Genomic DNA, 20,874 nt, shown 5'->3' on the forward strand with positions numbered 1-20,874 from the left:
ACTTTTTATCCTCTAGACTTAGCATTTCCCATACCATACATGCACATGAATCATGGGACTATTGTTAAAATGCAGATTTCTGGTTTCAGTAAGTCTGTGGTGGGGCTTGGGGTGCTGTGCTTCCAAAAATTTCAGGTTAAGCAGAGGCTGCAGTGTGGTCCCCACCTCTGACATTCCTCCTAGTCATGCTGCATACTGCTCACAGAACTATTCTAGGTGATCTGATCATTTCATTCTCCTTAGTCAGACTTGATTGCCTATGAAGTCAAATCCATACTCTTCTGGGTGGTTTTCAGAGAAGGTCCTCAGGGAATAGGCCTGTCCTGTCTGCTGTTGTCTAACTACCACCTGCAATTTGGGGAAAGCATTTGGTACTTTCTGTACATGCTGTGAACTTCCACATGCTCCTCACCATTTGTCTGCAGGTGGGAGTCTCCCTTCAAGGCACTGTGCAAACCTTACCTCCTTGGCAAAGCCTTACTCCGTCTTATCCTCAGTTTCTCTCATTTTTCCTATTTTCCTATATAACTTCGTGTATTTATTATAGCACTTAACTGCATTGTTTCATAATTCTTGGCTATCGTTCAATCTAGAAAATATTTGAATATCTACTTTGCATCAGGCATTTTTCTACTAGGGAGACATGTACATTTTAGCCTTCCCTCACCCCTTATTTCCTCTCCACTTTCTCCCTTCTGTCTGTCCATAAACTTACTGAGATGTTGTTACTCACTTTTGTATCTGTATTGTCTGGCATATGGTAGGTGAACTATATGTGTTTTTTTTTAGTTATTTTGACCACTTACTATTTGCAAATGTTATAGGTACGGCCCTGGGGAAGAAAACAGAACAGAAACTATTGCTACAGTGTAATATTTTTGCCTCCTCAGAGGACAAAATTATGTGTAGAAACTAGACAACTAGTGACAATGATGGAGAGACACTCTTGTCAACCATTTCCACCTAAGCCGGAAGAGAATGTGGGTGGAAGGAAAAGAAAGGCAATTAGCATAGCTTGAACTTGTTCTTGTATGAAGAACATTTTCTAGGAATCTTAGCTAAAAAGTTAGTGCAGATTTTGCTCTAAATCTAAATGATTGTTTTATAAGGTTAATGTTTTTAATTATGTATTACTGAATAGAAGTGATCCATGTGTGTCCTGTGGCTTCAAGAAATCTTGGCATACCCACACAGTGATCTGTGACAGATTTCCCTTTGTACCCTCCTTGGTTAAAGCCTTCCCAGTTTATACGACTTCAAATGTGGCCCTTCTCATACTTGAATTTTATACTTTTGCTCTTTGAAAACACTAGGAAACCTCAACAAACAAAAAGCAAATAATCCAATTAAAAAATGGGCAGAGGAGCTGAATAGACAGTTCTCTAAAGAAGAAATACAGATGGCCAAACAGACACATGAAAAGATGCTCCACATCGCTTGTCATCAGAGAAATGCAAATTAAAACCACAGTGAGACATCACCTCACACCAGTAAGGATCGCCACCATCCAAAAGACAAACAACAAATGTTGGCGAGGTTGTGGAGAAAGGGGAACCCTCCTGCACTGCTGGTGGGAATGTAAATTAGTTCAACCATTGTGGAAAGCAGTATGGAGGTTCCTCAAAAAACTCAAAACAGAAATACCATTTGACCCAGGAATTCCACTTCTAGGAATTTACCCTAAGAATGCAGCAGCCCAGTTTGAAAAAGACAGATGCACCCCTATGTTTATCACAGCACTATTTACAATAGCCAAGATATGGAAGCAACCTAAGTGTCCATCAGTAGATGAATGGCTACAGAAAATGTGGTACATACACACAATGGAATATTACTCAACCGTAAGAAAAAAACAGATCCTATCATTTGCAACAACATGGATGGAGCTAGAGGGTATTATGCTCAGTGAAATAAGCCAGGTGGAGAAAGATAAATACCAAATGATTTCACTCATATATGAGTGGAGTATAAGAACAAAGGAAAACTGAAGGAACAGAAGAGCAGCAGAATCACAGAACCCAAGAATGGACTAATAGTTACCAAAGGGAAAGCGACTGGGAAGGATGGGTGGGAAGGGAGGGACAAGGGCGGGGAAAAATAAAGGGGGCATTACGATTAACATGTATAGTGTGGGGGTTGCACAGGGAGGGCTGTGCAACACAGAGAAGACAAGTAGTGATTTTACAGCATCTTACTGCGCTGATGGACAGTGACTGTGAAAGGGTATGTGGGGGGGACTTGGTGAAGGAGGGAGCCTAGTAATCATAATGTTCTTCATGTAATTGTAGATTAATGATACCAAAATAATAGATAGATAGGTAGATAGGTAGATAGATAGATAGATAGATAGATAGATAGATAGATAGATAGATAGATAGATAGATAGATAAATTGTACACCAAAAAAAAGAAGAAAGAAAACACTAGGAAGCATCAGTTTATACAGGCTACAGCACCTTTAATCAGAAATTGCAGTGTGCCCTTAATGTACACTGGGGGAAAAGGGACAGACATGAGTAGAAATGTGTCACCGTGTGTGAAGTATCCCAGTGTGGCTTGGGAGAGGGGAGGAGGGAAGGGGTCTCTCTTGGCACAGGAGAATGGTCCATGTCAGGGCTCAGAGAAGTGATGAGGTGGGGGGTGTTGGCGGTGGCTGTGAAACACTCAGACCTCCCCAGGAGAGCATGAGCCAGTGGGAAGAGCACTGGACTGGGTGAGATGGATTTCACTCAGCTCTGTCACTCATTTCGCTGGGTACAGTAGAAGAGGTCAGTTAACCTTTCTGGACCTAGTTTGTTTATCTTTATATTGAGAGAGTTGAAATAATACGGTGTGTAGTCTACCTTCCAGTTCTGCTATTCAGAAATTCCAGCTTATCTATTGAGTGAGATGACCTGGGACTTTTGCTTCCAGGGGTCAGTTTCTGTTATAATTGCAATTTACTTCAGAGTCTTGCCCAGTGACCAGGCTTAAAATATGAGCCATTTAGATCTTCCCTTGATTTGTCTCTCTTTTACTTCTGTCAGAACTTGAGTTCATGTTTGTCCATTCCTGCTGTTTCTCTCATTTTGTATGTCCTTTAGAACCTTTATGCTGGACTGTTGCTTGTGTTTAACATCACCTTCCCTCCCCTCTGCCAGAAGAATTTATTTTACATCTACAGCAGCCACTGGGCCTCTCCTCTATAAAAATCACTGTGGTGTATCTCCACTGTCTTCCAAAGAAAGGCCTGGTGGTCAGTATCGGCTGTCAATCTTGGCTCATGTTACTCCCCTCTCAATCTACGGAAGAGTTAATCTGAAGCTAATATCATCATGGTGCCTTTGCTGGTGTTGTTCCCTGCACCTGGTTGTGCCCTGCCTCTCTCCCGTTGTTACACGGTCATAGTTTTCCCCTGGGGTGCCACCATCTTCATGAAATCAGCCCTGGCTTCCCACAGCCGATGCAGTCCTTTTCTTCTCAGTCCCGGAGCACCTGTAGCACCTTTTCTCTACGTAATAGTGCTAATTATTTTGTCTGTCTTTTTTTGTACTATCTTAACTCCTAACTAAACGAAGTTCCCCAGTGCATAGGAAGTACTGTATTGTCTAACACAGGGTGAGTGACCAGTAAATATTTGTAGAATGAACTCCAACCAAGTATAGTTCAGATACTAGAATTCAGTTAATGTCTGGTTGGCAGGGTTTCTTGATTTTCCTGGATGATCCCTAAGAAGAATGTAGAAAAGAACTCAGGAATTAATAATAAAAATAAGAAGCATTGCTCTAGAAGTGTTAATAATCCCCAAATTTGTATTTAAGGCAAGCAAAATGTTTTCAGGCTTGAGTCTTGTCTTTGAATCTTAAGTTCATTCACCTGAGCGTCACGGCAGTGAGTATAAGATACTCAACTTTTCAGGTGACCTGCCTCAGGGTAGCTTGTATTTTATTTGTGTCATTTACTAAACTTAGCAATTCATTGTCCTGTGAGGTTTTTAGGATAAGTGCTTACAGACTTAGGAATTTAAAAGTGAAATAATGAATGAGAAGATTAAAATAGTTTACAGAAGAACTTTACTGTTTTTATAGTTAGAAGCGCACTGCTGTCTTCAGTGTAATTGGTTTGAAGGTCAGGAATTGTTTTATGCACATCTCATGCTTTCAGAACCGTTAATAAGAGCCTCGAAAGTTTGGGTTTTCTGTGAATTATATGTCAGATTATGAGCTAGTCAGGCCATAAGCATAGCAGACCCTTGCAGAAGGACTTGGGTGCAGAAGATAGATGGCATCCTGGTTGGAAGAATGAAGCAAACTTTGCGTGATAAGAATCGATTATTAGAAACATTCCATCGTCTCAGAAAATACTGGTGTATTATGGAAGATTGAGAAGAGACATGTCCTACTGTCACTTTTTGTCCCAGTCCTTCCTCTCAACTAATCCTTATTTAGAATCCTATGCTGAGACAAGCTAAATCTTTGGCATTGTCTGCCTGAACCCCCCACGGAAAGCAGATACAACTCACCTAGAACTAGACCATTAACGTAGACATACCTCACTTCTCTCCACATAATATAAGATTCCTCTCCATTCTAGCAATCTTCTGTCATCAGTCATGTAGGTGGAGTGTCCTCAAAATAAAAATTTGCCATTTTGCTTACTATCGATGCTCTTTTTCCCCCAAAATACAGTTGTTATTTAAAAACTGTTCAAGTGGTTTACAGGCTGAAACTGATAAGTAAATGAAGAATGCTTTCTAATTAATTATATATTTGCTGCCTATTCTCTTGCCATTAAAATAGAAAGCATTACAGTACATTTATGTTAAGCTCCTTGGTAATTATACAACCAGTATTGACTTATAGAAAGAGATACAAGTGAGATTCTAGAAGCACGCAGACAGAAGGAATGAAGCTTAGTGAGGAGCACTGGGAGAAATAAACCTATGGAAAAACGGAAAGCTAGATTCCAGCTGCTCTTATAGCGCTACTTGTGGGAGGAATGGCAGCGTGGATCCATGGCCAGGAATTTTGGCTACACTGACCATTCTGTTGCTTGGAGGGCTGAGGGAATGATGATGGAGGAACGGACAGACAGAAGGGGAGGTGAATTCTAAGAAATGCCTGTCTGTGTTAGATCTCTCAGTGTCTCTTTCCTTCCCTTTCTTAGGAGTTAGAAGCAGCTCTTCACAGAGATGATGTAGAGTTTATCAGCGACCTGATTGCCTGCCTGCTTCAGGGCTGCTATCAACGCAGAGATATCACGTGAGTAATCCTACGAAGTATATCATGGAGAACTGATTAACCAGTCATTGTGATGTTTCATATCTCCTGTAAGAAACCAGAGCTGATCATTAGTCAGTACATAACAGTGTAGACTGAGTTTACAAATGGGATTCCCAAGCCCTGTGTTTGGCCCCTTCACCAGCTGAGATTTAATTTTATTATAATCTGTGAGTTTATTTCACTCTTACTAATCTATATCCCTTACTCTTGCATCTACCAGGTAATAATATTCAAGTGTGGAAATACTTCCTCTCAGCATATTCCTTCCTTTCTGATTTTTGTTAGAAGTACTGGTAAAATGTTGCCAAATTAAAACTAGATAACTAGATTTTACTGCATTTCTGCCACTTCAGTATCCTCTGTTGCTCACAAAACCAGCAGAGTACTTTCTAACATGGAGGTTCTAGGCTCCCTAACACTGGAACTGCCTAGCAAATGGCACTTCAATACATTTAAGTTGCATAGAAATTGGAGCAAATTGTTACCTCCATCCATGTTGTTGCAAATGGTAGTATTTGTTTCTTATGACTAAATGGTATTCCACTGTGTATATGTACCACGTCTTCTTTATCCATTCATACTGATGGACACTTAGGTTGTTCCATATCTTGGCTATTATAAATAGTGCTGCAGTAAACAAAGGGGTGCATGTGTCTTTTTGAATCTAAAAAATTACATTCTTTGGGAAATTCCTTAGAGTGGAATTCCCAGGTCAAATGATATTTCTATTTTTAGTGTTTTGAGGAACCATCCATATTGCTTTCCACAATGGTTGAACTAGCTTACATCCCCACCAGCAGTGTGGGAGGGTTCCCCATTCTCCGCATCCTCACCAGCATTTGTTGTTCTTAGTCTTTTTAATACTGGCCATCCTACCTGGTGTGAGATGATATCTCATGTCGTTTATTTACATTTCTCTGATAATTAGCGATGTGGAGCATCATTTCATGTACCTGTTGGCCATCTGAATTTCTTCTTTGGAGACTTGTCTGTTCATATCGTCTGCCCATTTTTTAATCGCATTATTTGCTTATTGGTTTTTGAGCCATGTGAGTTCTTTACATATTTTGGATGTTAAGCCCTTGTTGGATATGTTGCTTACAAATATATTCTCCCATACTCTAGGATGCCTTTTTGTTCTGTTGATTGTGTCCCTTGCTGTACAGAAACTTTTTAGTTTGATGTAATCCCATATGTTCATTTCTCCTTTTGTTTCCCTTGCTTGAGGAGATGCATTCAGGAAAAAGTTGCTCATGTTTATATTCACGAGATTTTGGCCTATGTTGTTTTCTAAGAGTTTTATGGTTTCATGACTTACATTCAGGTCTTTGATCCATTTCAAGTTTACTTTTCTGTATGGGGTTAAAAAATAATCCAGTTTCATTCTCTTGCATGTACCTGTCCAGTTTTGCCAACACCAGTTGTTGAAGAGACTGTCATTTCCCCATTGTATGTCCACAGCTTCCTTATCATTTATTAATTGAACACATATGGTTGGGTTTATATCTGGGCTCTCTAGTCTGTTCCATTGGTCTATGGGTCTGTTCTTATGCCAGTACCAAATTGTCTTCATTACTGAGGCTTTGTAATAGAGCTTGAAGTTGGGGAGCATAATCCTCCCTGCTTTATTTTTCCTTCTCAGGATTGCTTTGGCTATTTGGGGACTTTTGTGGTTCCATATGAATTGTAGAACAATTTGCTCTAATTCATTGAAGAATGCTTTTGGTATTTTGATAGGAATTGCATTGAATCTGTAGATTGCTTTAGGCAGGATGGCCATTTTGACAATATAAATTCTTCCTATCCATGAGCACGGGATGTGTTTCCATTTATTGGTATCTTCTTAAATTTCTTTCAAGAGTGTCTTGTAGTTTTCAGAGTATAGGTCTTTCACTTCCTTGGTTAGGTTTATTCCTGGGTATTTTATTATTTTTGATGCAATTGTGAATTGAATTGTTTTCCTGATTTCTGTTTCTGCTAGTTTATTGTTAGTGGATAGGAATGCAACAGATTTCTGTATTAATTTTGTATCCCGCAAATTTGCTGAATTCAGATATTAGATCTAGTCATTTTGGAGTGGATTCTTTAGGGTTTTCTATGTACAATATCATGTCATCTGCAAACAGTGACAGTTTAACTTCTTCCTTACCAATCTTTATGCCTTTTATTTCTTTGTCTGATTGCCATTGCAAGGACCTCCAGAACTGTGTTGAATGAAAGTGGAGAGAGTGGACATCCTTGTCTTGTTCCTGATCTTATAGGAAAAATTTTCAGCTTCTCACTGTTAAGTATGATGTTGGCTTTGGGTTTGTCATATATGGCCTTTATTATGTTGGGGTACTTGACCTCTATACCCATTTTGTTGAGAGTTTTTATCGTGAATGAATTTTGTCAAATGGTTTTTTGGCATCTGTGGAGATGATCGTGTGGTTTTTGTACTTCTTTATGTTGATGTGCTGGATAGTGTTGATGGATTTTCTAATATTGTACCATCCTTCCATCCCTGAAATTAATCCTACTTGATCATAATGAATGATCTTTTTGATGTATTTTTGAATTTGGTTTCCTGTTATTTTGTTGAGTATTTTTGCATCTATGTTCATCAGGGATATTGGTCTGTAATTTTCTTTTTTTTGTGGTGTCTTTGCCTGGTTTTGTTATTAGAGTGATGCTGGCTTCATACAATTGAGTTTAAAAGTATTCCCTCTTCTACATTTTGGAGAACTAAGGAGAATGGGGTATTAGGTCTTCACTAAATGTTTGATAAAATTCAGCAGTGAAGCCCATCTGGTGCAGGAGTTTTTTCTTAGGAAGTTTTTTGATTACCAGTTCAATTTCATTGCTGCTAATCAGTCTGTTCAGATTTTCTGTTTCCTTCTGGGTCAGCCTTGGAAGGTTGTATTTTTCTAAAAAGTTGTTCATTTCTTCTAGGTTATCCAGTTTGTTAGCATATAATTTTTCACAGTATTCTCTCATAATTCTTTGTATTTCTGTGGCATATGTAGTGATTTTTCTTTTCTCATGTCTGATTCTGTTTATGCATGTAGACTTTCTTTTTTTCTTGATAAGTCTGGCTAAGGGTTTATCGATTTTCTTGAAAGCTCCTGCTTTTATTGATTTTTTTTCTATTTTATTCTCAATTTCATTTATTTATGCTCTTTAGTACATTTCTCCTACTGACTTTGGGCCTCATTGTTCTTCTTTTTCTAGTTTTGTTAATTGTAAGTTAGACTGTTCATATGGGATTGTTCTTCTTTCCTGAGGTAGGCCTGTATTGCAATATACTTCCCTCTTAGCACGGCCTTCACTTCCTCCAGCAGATTTTGCAGTGTTGAATTATTGTTGTCATTTGTCTCTGAGTATTGCTTGATCTCTGTTTTTATTTGGTCAGTGATCCATTGGTTATTTAGAAGCATATTGTTAAGCTTCCATGTGTTTGTGGGATTTTTCATTTTCTTTGCATAATTTATTTCTAGTTTCATACCTTTGTGTGCTGAGAAGCTGATAGGTACTATTTCAGTCTTTTGAATTTACTGAAGCTCTTCTTTGTGGCCTAGTATATGATCTCTTCTTGAAAAGGTTCCATGTGCACTTGAGAAGAATGTATATTCTGCTGCTTTTGTGTGTAGAGTTCTATAGATTTCTGTTACTTACATCTGTTCTGATGTGTTGTTCAAAGCCTCTGTCTTTTTACTTGTTTTCTGTCTGGTTGATCTGTCCTTTGGAGTGAGTGGAGTGTTGAAGTCTCCTAGAATGAATGCATTGCATTCTATTTCCCCCTTTAATTCTGTTAGTACTTGTTTCACATATGTAGGTGCTCCTGTGTTGGGTGCATAGATATTTATAATGGTTATGTCCTCTTGTTGTTTTGACCCCTTTATCATTCTTTGTCTCTTGTGACTTTCTTTGTTTTGAAGTCTACTTTGTCTGATACAAGCACTGTAACTCCAGCTTTTTTCTCCCTATTAGTTGCATTAAGTATCTTTTTCCATCCCTTCAGTTTTAGTCTCTTTTTTGGGTTTGAAGTGAGTCTCTTGTAGGCAGCATATAGATGGGTCTTGTTTTTTAATCCTTTCGCTGACTCTATGTCTTTTAATTGGTGCATTCAGTCCATTTACATTTAGGGTGGTTATCTATAGGTATGTACTTATTGCCATTGCAGGCTTTAGATTCATGGTTATCAAAGGTTCAAGTGTAACTTCCTTACTATCTAAGAGTCTTAACTTAGTATGCTATTACAAACACAATCTGAAGGTTCTCTCTTTTTTTTCCTCCTCCTTTTTCTTCCTCCTCTATTCTTTATATATTAGATATCATGTTCTGTACTCTTTGTCCCTTTACTGACTTTGAGGGTAGTTGATTTAATTTTGCATTTGCTTAGTAATGAACTGTTCTAAAACTGTGGTTTTTTTATTACGTCTAGTGACAGCTATTTAGCCTTAGGAACAACACTTCCATCTATAGCGGTCCCTCCAAAATACTGTAGAGATGGTTTGTAGGAGGTATATTCTCTCAGGTTTTGCTTATGTGGAAGTTGTTTGATTCCTCCTTCCAATTTAAATGATAATCTTTCTGGATAGCGTATTCCTGGTTCGAGGCCTTTCTATATTATTGCATTAAATAAATCATGCCACTTCCTTCTTCCCTGTAAGGTTTCTGCTGAAAAGTCTGGTGATATCCTGATGGGCTTTCTTTTGTATGTGATCTTAATTCTCTCTGGCTGCTTTTAATAGTCTGTCTTTTTCCTTGGTCTTTGCCTTTTTAATTATTATATGTCTTGGTGTTGTCTTTCTTGGGTCTCTTGTGTTGGGAGGTCTGTGCACCTCCATGGCCTGAGAGACTATGTTCTTCCCCAGGATGGGGAAGTTTTCAAAAATAACCCCCTTAGTAACGCTTTCTATCCCTTTTTGTCTCTCTTATTCTTCTGGTATCTATAATATAAACATTGTTCCATTTGGATTGGTCACACAGTTCTCTCGGTATTCTTTCATTCCTAGAGATCTTTTTTCTCTGTGCCTCAGCTTCTTTGTATTCCTCCTCTCTAATTTCTATTTCATTTATCATCTCCCCCACCGTATCTAATCTTTTAAAACCTTCCATTGAATTCTGTAATTATTGATTTCTGACTAGAATTAGTTCCTGAGTTCTTGAATATTTTTTCTCTACCTCTATGAGCATGTTTCTGATTTTTATTTTGAAATCTCTTTCAGGAAGATTGATAAGGTCAGTTTCACTTGATCCTTTTTCAGGTCTTTGAGGGATTTTTGTTTGAACCAGGTTCCTTTGACGCTTCATATTTGTATTTGGCGCCCTCTAGTGCCCAGAAGCTCTACTCTCTGGAGCTGCTTGGCCCCTGGAGTGCGTCTGGGGTCTCAGGGGAGTGGTATTGATGTCTGGGGGAAAGAAAGAGCTGTTTCCTGCTTCCCGGCTGCAGTGCTGGTCTCCACTGCTAGAACCAGTGGCTGAACACACAGGTGTGAGCCTCTGTGCTTTGCATTTGTAGTTGCCATAGGCAGGGCTTCCCTCTGGCTGGCCTGACGCCAGGGCAGGGTTTGTCAGTTTGTGAGCCAGGTGCAGGCTGTCTGGGAAGAATGTGCAGCAGGCTGTGTATCATGGTGGGGGGCCTTGCAGCTATGTATGTACCCAGGGGATGGAGCACCTGTAGCTCCTGAAAGTTCCCAGCCTGCTGGGCAGAGTGTCCGGACAATTTTGTCTGGCAATCCTTTCTCCTGAGCAGTAAGCTCTGTGTAATCTGCCCCTTTAGTAGCCCTCTCGCTGTTAGGAAGTCTCTTAGAGTGCCCACCTTTCTTTTGTCCCAGAGCAGCTGTATATGGAACCCTGTTTTCCACAAGGGGCTGGAATCCCAGTCTTCCCAGGTATTCCACTTGTCTTAGCTTTCCAACTCCACTAATCACCAGAGCACCATGCAATGTTGGTTCGTGCTTCCAGAGCAGATCTCCAGAGCTAGGTGTTCAGCAGTCCCAGGCCTCCACTCCCTCCCCGCTCCGTTTCTTTTCTACCCACCCATGAGCTGGGGTTGGGGTAGGGCTTGGGTCCCGCCGGGTCACGGCTTTGGTATGTTACCCTGTTCGGTGAAGTCTATTCTTTTCTCCAGGTCTATGCAGTGTGGCACAGCCTTCTTCCTGTTGCTCTTATAGGATTAGTTGTATTAATTTTATATTTTTGTATTATATCTGGTTTTAGGAGGAGGCCTCTTGTCTCACCTGTCATGCTGTCATCTTTAATCCAATGCTGTTACATTGCTATATAGAACAGAATTACAGAGCTGACTCTTAGAAACCTGAGATAAAGCAGGTCTTCCAGGCTCTCACTTCTAGTGCTAAGCAGGGGTTGTGATGTTACAGCTTGTATATTTCAGAGAGTCAAACATGGTATCTCAACTATTTGTTTTATTAAGAATCTACTTTCAGGTGTCTGTTATGGCTGGGAAACTGGGCCTGCTACTAATGTGCAATAAACTTGTAGTTACAAAGTGAGTAAGAGATTGATAAAATGCCATTTTTTCCAGGGTGGAAGCCTGTATTCCTTAAGAGAAAGGTATTGCTTCTGAACTTACTGTTAATATGATGGTGTGTCTCTCCTAAAATGCCCTGGTGGTTGTACTAAACAAAGAGTGGATGAAAGGGGAAGGCCATCTATCTCACTACTCAAATGTGATCATGGAATTTCTGGTGTATTTTCTTCCATTCTCTTATTATAATGTTATAATGTAGACTTTGGGAGTTTGTGTGTTTTTAAGCACAAAGTCGTACTGTGTGTATAATATTACATTTTCACATCTTTCATTTTTTTCATTATAACAATTGTTTCCTGATAACCACCTTTTCTTTAAACATGATTATGAAATAAACTGATTTGGTAGCTGGACATTATGTGTAGCTTTTAACTGTTGTAAACATGCTACGAGTATAAATTAGTCACAGGAATTAAAGTACAGCACAGAGGATATAGTCAGTACTGTAACATTTTTCTATGTTGTCAGATAGTAACTACACTAGTTGGGGTCGTCATTTAATAATTTACCTAACTGTTAAATCACTGTATTATATACTTGAAGCCAATATAATATTGTACATCAACTATACTTCAATTTTAAAAGAGAAAAATAAGTAAATACCACCTATAGTAAAAAATAATATGCTAGCATAGTCTTCAGTGTAAAAGTCTGCACACCTAGTGAATTATCTCCTTAAATTTCTGAAACTGGAGTCACTTAATCAAAAGAAATGCCCATTTAAGATTTTTAAAATAAATTGCCAGGCTACTCCACAGAGGTTGCACCATTTTATCCTTGAACTATCAGTGTGTGAAGGTGTCTGCTATCCTAAATTTCCTTCTGGTCGATTCTGGCCAGCAGGTACTAAAACAGATGCTTTCAGGCCCTTGATGGAACTGCCAGTCCTGTACTAGGGATGGGGGTCCACCAATAATTACAGTATTGGTTATGTAACTGCAAATTATATAATTATTAAGGTAAGTGCTCTAAAGTAAAGATATAAAGTATCAAAAAAGCATACAGCTTCATATGAGCCATGCAAGGAGAGCCTTCACATATGGGGGCTTCCTGGGACCAGTGTTACTAAGCCAAATAAATAAGTGAATGAATGAGCCATCGAGCAAACCAACCCACCAAAGAATTATGTGTAGAAAGAGTGATTCTCCAAGACTTGATATCCTAGAGCAGAGCCTAGAGGTTACAGCGAAGGTACCACGTGGTTTGGAAACATGGTTTGTTTGATTTGAGCTGTACAGTCTTGGCCCTTGAGTGTTAAATTTTATGTGTTGCCAATATCTAACATAAGCTTTCACATTTAAAATTCCAATTGATAGCTTTTAGAAAGCATCCAATGGTCTGGCACTCAGGAAGACACCCATCAACCAAAGTGCAGATGGAGCCTGTGTGCTGGGGTCTGCCCCAGTCCCCAGCAGTCCTTATGACTCTCACTCACTGTCTATCACGTTCACCTGGCCCTACCCCACCTATTCTCTGTGTTTGTGTCCTGCACACAGTTCAAGGAATCCTGTGTCACCACAGCACAATGGGAACTGGAGCACAGTAGGCCTTGTAGGCTGGGTTAAGAATTTGGGGTTTTAATACTTAAAGCAAGGAGAACAGGTGTGGTTAGATTTGTGTTTTTAAATTAAGCATCCTAAGGCAAGAGGGGAAAGAGGAAGACCAGTGAGGGGCTATTGAATTAATCAAGTAATAAAGGAGGAAAGTGGACCAGAGTGCAGGACTGTCATGAAGGTGAGACTGACTGGAGTCAGTGTCTCCCACCTCACCAGCCAGATTGGTAACACCCTGTTTTAACTTGCATTTCTTTGACCATTCTTCACTTGTTCAGTATCTGTTCTCAGGTCTGTTGGACATGTAATTTTGTATACTTGAATTTCCTTGAGTCATTTCTTCTGTTGGTATGTTGGTTGAGGATCAGGTCAAAGAAGTGCCCATTTAAAATTTGTCAGGCTGCCCTCGGGGGTCTTCTGATTGACTCTTTTTTGAGAGTGGCCCCTGCTTTGCCCGCTTGGGACCTTCCCCACAGCACGCCGGCCCCAGGAGGGGAGAGGACGGGGGGGTCTCCTCTCTCCTGTGGAGCTTATTGTGTTCAGCAGCACACTGGGCTGGAGGGGGACAGTCTTTGGTTGAAGACTGAAATAGCCAGTCATCTCATACCAAATATGGAATAAACCTTCCTTTCCCGATTGGTAGGTGATCTGTCTTTGGTGTTCTACTAATTTTAATACTTGGTAGAATCTACTTGGTTCTTTGTTGTGTACCTGTCAGTCTCTTTTGGGTCTGATGTGACACTGTGTTCTTCTGTTCATTAGTTTTGTGCCCTGTGCCTGAATTTTTTCCATCTATAAAATGCTTTTAAAGATAGTATCTGCCTTGTTGAATTGGTGTAAGGATGAAGTAACATTTATGTATGTGAAACATGGACACAACAACTAATAACATTTGAATGACTGTTCCTTTGTACTTTAATGTTTTATACGAATGGTCTCTCTTATTTTGCCTAATTAAAATTTGTTTTAATTCTGCTTTTTAATGCTTACAGAAAATGTTTATATGATCTTGTTATATTGTGTAAGAAATCATCTTACTTTGATTAGAATCAAATACAGCTAGGAATAAATTCAGGCAAAATTAACATCTTTACAATATTGAGGTTTTTGTTTTTTGGTTTTTGTTCTTTTTAATTTAAGCCCTCTATATTACTCAGTTACAGCTTGATTCATTTAGGGCAGATACATTCCTGGCCATTTTAATTTCTTTATCCCCACCCCACCCCCACCCCCCCTCCCAGTAACAAAAATGTGTTTTTTTTCCTCTGGAATTTCAGTAATAAAGGTAGCTTTAATAAAAAGCTATTTGTGTAAAGCTATAATTTTTTTTCCTTTTTTTTTTTAAGTATCAAATTTACATCACAGTAATTCAACTGTCCCCCTCCTCCCACCCCTCCCCTCCCCCTTGGTAACCACTAGTCACTTCTCAGTGTCTGAGTCTAATGCTATTTTGTTCCTTCTGTTTTGCTTTGTTTTTATACTCCACAAATAAGTGAAATCATGTAGTACTTGTCTTTCTCCACCTGGCTTGTTTCACTGAGCATAATACCCTCTAGCTCCATCCATGTTGTTGCAAATGGTAGGATTTGTTTTCTTTTTATGACTGAATAATATTCCATTGTGTAAATGTACCACATCTTCTTTATCCATTCATCTATTGATGGACACTTAGGTTGCTTCCATATCTTAGCTATTGCAAACAGTACGGTGAAAACATAGGGGTGCATATCATTTTCTTCAGGTAAATTCTTTGGAGTGGAATTCCTGTATCAATTGGTATTTCTCTTTTTAGTTTTTGAAGAACCTCCATACTGCTTTCCACAGTGGTTGCACCAATTTGAAGTCCCACCAATAGTATATGAGGGTTCCTATTTCTCTGCATGCTCACCAGCATTTGTTGTTTCTTTTTTTGGGGGGATAGTGAGGCTATTTTAATTTTTGCCCCACTACCCAAAAAAGAGAATCCCATTCATATTACAAGTACTTGAGGAATGTATATAATCTCTGTATATATGTTCAGTCTGCCCAGTTTATTGATCTTAGGTTTTGTTTTTTTTTTTAAGTTGATTCTATCTTGATTTTCTAGGATTATCATCAGCTCTTCCCTTTCAGGGTTTGTGTTCTTTTCTGTTCCATGCTGTATTAGCTATCCAGTGCTGTGTGACAAACTTAGCATCTTAAAACAACAAAATTTGTTAAATTCACATTTGCAGGTTAGGAATCTGGGTGCAACTTTTAGCTAGTTGTGTCTCCATTATGATCTCTTATAGGACTGTAGTCGAGGCACCCACTGGTCATCTCAAGTCTTAACTGGGACAAGGTTCTGTGTATTTGTTTTCTGATGCTGCACAACAGGCTTAGTAGCTTGAACACATTTATGATCTCACAGTTTTGTAGGCTAAAACTCTGTACATGGCTCATCTGGGTCTTCTGCTCAGATTCTCACAGGGCTGTAGTCAGGGTATCAGCCAGGCTGTGTTCTCATCTGGAGACTTAATCAAGAAGAATCCAAGTTCATTCAGGTTGATGGCAGAGTCATGCCATTGTAGGACTGATGTCCTCATTTTTTCACTGGCTGTCAGCTGGGAGTTACGTGAGCTCCCTCGGGTTGGGCATCTCATGGGACAGCATCTTCAAGGCCGGCAGGATCATTTGCCCTTTTGTTTGTCCCTTTGTTTTGATTTGCACCTTGGGTAAATGGCTATAACCAATTTTTTGCTAGCTTAATTTCATTCCTCCTTTTAGTCTCTGCCATAAATTATAAAGTATATGCTCACATTAATAACCTTACCTATAAAAACAATTAGCTTGAAAATGACATTGTACAGGATATTCTTAGCTTAGATGCCACCTTTTCCCATCATTCATTATATTTTCTCTTGGGTTCATTTCCTTTTTTCAGTTTTCTTGTGAGTAATAGAGAAGATGGTCAGGGATCATCTCATAGATTGGTACAGTCCTGTTTTATACGTAAAGAAACACATACTGAGAATTTATTTATCAGGTAATGTTAGCCAGTTAGGTGAATAATTCTCACATCATCTTGCCCTTAAGGAAGAAAAGGAGTTTGAATCTTCTTTCAGTCATAGAATATGAGTTTGAGGCCTATAACTCAGACCTTTTCCTGTTGTTCCTTTATACATAAAATTAATGGATTTCGGAAGCATAAAAATAAGTTTTAAAGAATACCAAATACATAGAGCAGAAATCTCTATTCCATCTTTGCAAATGGAGCACAGGTATACTGTCTCGGTTTGTTTCTTTTTCACATGTGTGTACCTTGGGGGGAAAATAACATTTACATATTTTATAATGTATCTGTCTCATCAAAACTGTATTGGCTTTTCAGTCACATGCAAATGCCCTGTTTCCCTCTGCCATCTGTTTCTCTTCTTTCTTCTCCACAATTTCTGCCTTTGTAAACTGCACAGAGGCCAGTAGCTGGCAGAGGTGCAAAGCTTGCCTGCCCCACTTCCACCGTGCTGACTTACAGCAGCTCTTGTAAACAACAGTGTTCTCCTTATCACAACACTTGTCAGTCGATCCTGATTTCCTTTGACACGAAGGATTGATTTCTAAAAATACAAAAATGACCTCAGAGAAATTCATAAAACTTTAAATGCTTATTGTAATGGGGAAGAGAGAAAGGAGCTTTTCCCCACCCCTTTTGCCAGCCACTGATTCTTTGACTTCTGCTACTGAAGGAAAATAATGGAAGAGAATCTCAGATGAATAGAAGCTAAAAGAGAACAGGGAGCTCAGTGCTCTCTATATTCATTATCCTTTTGCGTGGAGTAGGGGGTATGGTAGCAGAGTCCTACCAGTGGTGATAAAGTGTTCCTCCCAAATAGAATCTGCTGCTGTGTTTGGGGCCAGGAGGTAGTGTTCCAGCATTTCTCAAACCACACTGCAGAACACACCTGTGAGGTGTCAGTAATTTTAATTTGTTTTAAAAAGAAAGTAAGTGACAGCATCTTACTACGCTGATGGACAATGACTGTGAAGGGATATGTTGGGGGGACTTGGTGAAGGGGGGAGCCTAGTAAACATAATGTCCTTCATGTAATTGTAGATTAATGATACCAAAATTTTAAAAAATTAAAAAAAAGAAAGTAAGTGAAATACATATATTTCTGGATGGCCAAATAAGTTTGTGACCTGGCAGCTCCGAGTTTCTGAATTAATTGTTCTAGGATGAGACTTGGGCTTCAGTGTTGTAAAAACTTGTTACTGATGTATAATATAAACATAGAAAAGTGTACATTCTTTAATTATATGGTCCAGTGCTTCTTTACAAACCAAACACACCTGTGAATAAGCAGCCAGATGAAAAGGAAGACTGTAGTGGACTTTACTTTTACATTGAAAGGAATTGCCCAAAGTGACAGTAATTTTATCCCACCAGTGTTATCCACATGCAATTAGAGGGAAGCATGCTCATTACTGTCCACAGTTTTACTTGCATCCCTTCTTAAAGAGAGAGAAGTTTGGACAAATGATTGCTTTTCTTTTTTTGGTCTAAGACATACCTATTATATGCTGTTAAGAAAGTTACTTAAGCTCTTTGTTCAGAACTTGGCTAATCTGGGAATGATAACAGTACCCACTTAATTTATTTTGAGAATTAAATGAAAAAATTTGAGAAGCCTTAGATCAGTCTCAAGCTATTAACACCAATTTATTGGATCAGTGTATGTAGAAATATTATCATTAGTTTCTACACATGCTGAATAGAAAGGAGATATTCAAGCAGCTTTCCATCTCTCGTCTGTTGTACAGTTTGCACTTTTTAGAACAGAATCAGCCAGCTTTTTCTATAAAGTGCCAGAGAATAAATATTTTAGGCTTTGTATGAGTCATGTAATCTGTTACAACTGCTCGACTCTGACATTGTAGTACAAAAGCAGCCATAGGCATTACCTAAACGACTGGCTGTGTCTTTTTAGAACTTTCCAGACACTGAAATTTCAGTTTGTTAACATATTAACATGTCATGAAATAGTATTATTTATGTATGTATGTATGTATGTATGTATGTATTTTTTATTCCCCTGCACCCCCTGCCCCCACCATTTAAAAAAAAGAATAATTTCTACTTTCTTAAGTTACAGGCCATAATTGGCCCACAGTCCATAGTTTGCCGGCTCCTTTTTTTTTTTAGAAAAATAGGTGACTATCCTACTTCCACTCACTCAATCTAACCTTTAAACTGAATATGGAACCCACATTTCTTTTTAATTGTATTCCCCAAACTGAGATTTGTGCTGTATAGGATAGCATGATATTACTTGCCTATTTATCCTTACTGTCCTAGGCACTCTCTAAATGCTTTTCAGGAACTTCCATTTAATCCTTATATAACTCTAATATGACGTCCTCTCTCTCTCATATATCAAAGCTGAAGTATTTGAGGCACAGAGAGGTTAAATAATTTGCCCAGTGTTTCACAGCTGGTAACTGATGCAGGACAGATTTGGCCCCTAGCAGTCTAACCCTGGACCTCCAGCTCTTAACCATAGCCCCTTACTGTAAATGAATTAGAAGAAGAATATTGAAGGGTTTCCTCTAAAAAGCAGAGTTTTTTTTAACTATTTTGTGCTATATACTACTTCGGCACTTCAGTGAAGCGTATGGATCCTATCTGAAGTATGGTTTAGGAATCAGAATAAAATAATTACAACAGAACCCAGTGATACTGAAATATAGTCAATAAAATATTAAACTTTTGATATAGTAATGTGTTTCTTTTTTAACTCATTAAATAGCATGCTGTATCAGCAGGTCTAAAGTTCTCAAGATTACTATCTTAATCTTGAAGTATTGCTGATTTTAAGTTTTATTTTGAGGTATTATATAATATCTGCAATGAGGTATAACAAATACATGATTTCTTTTGATGAAAAATACAGAAACTACTAAAATTACTGTATTTGTTTCCTACATTCATAATTGAACAGAATGTAAAATTTCAGTTAGTTATATGTTGGTTCAAATAAAAATGAGTATTTTTCTCAGCCATGTTCATGGACCACCTGAGTTGTATCTGTGGACCTCTACTTTAAAAGGTTTTTAAAAAATCTCAAGTTATTCTGTAGTACAGAATCAGTGTCTTAGGAGTGAAAGGAACTTTAGGTATCATCTGGTACAATTTGGTTATTAACCTGTGAGGAAACCAAGATAAGCTACAAAACTGGTACAAATACCCAGGTCAGCTGACTCCCATTTCCACCCAAATGCCAACATACTCTCTTGTGATACTTGATCTCACATATAGGTGATCATTTTCTGAATAGCACAGTAGGATTGAGTTGCTCGCCTTTGGTTTGATTTTATTTATTTTGTTTAAGAACTTGTTGTGCCTGACATGAATGGAGCTGTAGGACATTATGCTCAGTGAAATAAGCCAGGCGGAGAAAGACAAGTGCCAGATGATTTCCCTCATTTGTGGAGTATAACAACGAAGCAAAACTGAAGGAACAAAACAACAGCAGACTCACAGACTCCAAGAAGGGACTAGTGGTTACCCAAGGGGAGAGGTGTGGGAGGGTGGGAGAAAGGGATTGAGGGGTATTATGTTTAGGACACATGGTGTGGGGGTTCATGGGGAGACCAGCGTAGCACAGAGAAGGCACATAGTGGATCTGTGGCATCTTGCTGCACTGATGGACAGTGACTGCATTGGAGTCTGGGTGGGGACTTGATAATATGGGTAAATGTAGTAACGGCATTGTTTATTCATTGAAAACTTCATAAGAGTGTATATCAATAATACCTTAATAAAATAAAAAGAAAAACTTGTTGTGCCTGAAAGACATTTAGAATTAAGTTGCCATCAACATTTTTTCAGGAATTTATTCATTTTGTTGCAAGAAAGAGTGGTAGGATAGTTCCTCCTCATCCACAGGAGACATGTCCCAAGACCTCCAGTTGGTGCCTGAAACCATAGATGTACCCCATCTATGTACCCCATATGTACTATGTTTTTTCCATTACATATTCCTGTGCTAAAGTTTTATTTATAAAGTAGGCATAGTAAGAGATTAACAATAATATGAATAATAGAGCTACTGCAACAATATACTCTAATAAAAGCTATGTGAATATGGTTTCTTTCCGAAAGGCAACCACTAATCTGGTTTTTATCACTGTAGATTTAAGTTTTACCTTATTCTATCTAGAATTGGGTATGAATGGGACCATCCAGCTTCTTTGAGTCAGCATAATGTCCGTGATACTGATTGGTACTGCCGATTGTAGCAATAGTTTATTCCTTTTGGGAGAAAGCGAGTCTAAATTGTATGCCAGTTCTCCTTGTACTGTACTCACCCTTTTTATTCTGGTGGGATCTTCTTCAATGGGAGCCTGTGTGCCTTTGTGCAAATCCCTCCCCTTGAGTGTGAGCAGGACCTGCTCCAAACCAGTAGAATATAGCAGCAGTGATAGGATGTCACTCCCAGATGATGCTGCATTATGTAAGGCTCCAGCTTGCTATCAGACGCTGTGGAGACTCCTGTTGTTGCTTTGAT

The 20,874-nt window shown here is 38.8% G+C and overlaps 1 protein-coding gene across 3 annotated transcripts in view; it reads left to right on the forward strand.

Annotated features, from left to right (window-relative positions):
* CECR2 (CECR2 histone acetyl-lysine reader) overlaps positions 1-20,874 on the forward strand; it is a 191,552-nt gene that overhangs the window by 116,387 nt on the left and 54,291 nt on the right. For all 3 annotated transcript variants that reach the window (XM_073223258.1, XM_037014936.2, XM_037014937.2), the window contains exon 2: positions 5,145-5,239. In XM_073223258.1, coding sequence (XP_073079359.1) covers positions 5,145-5,239 — 95 coding nt within the window. The remainder of the gene's footprint in view (positions 1-5,144; positions 5,240-20,874) is intronic.

This window comes from Manis javanica, chromosome 15, assembly GCF_040802235.1.
Source record: "Manis javanica isolate MJ-LG chromosome 15, MJ_LKY, whole genome shotgun sequence".
NCBI lineage: Eukaryota > Metazoa > Chordata > Mammalia > Pholidota > Manidae > Manis > Manis javanica.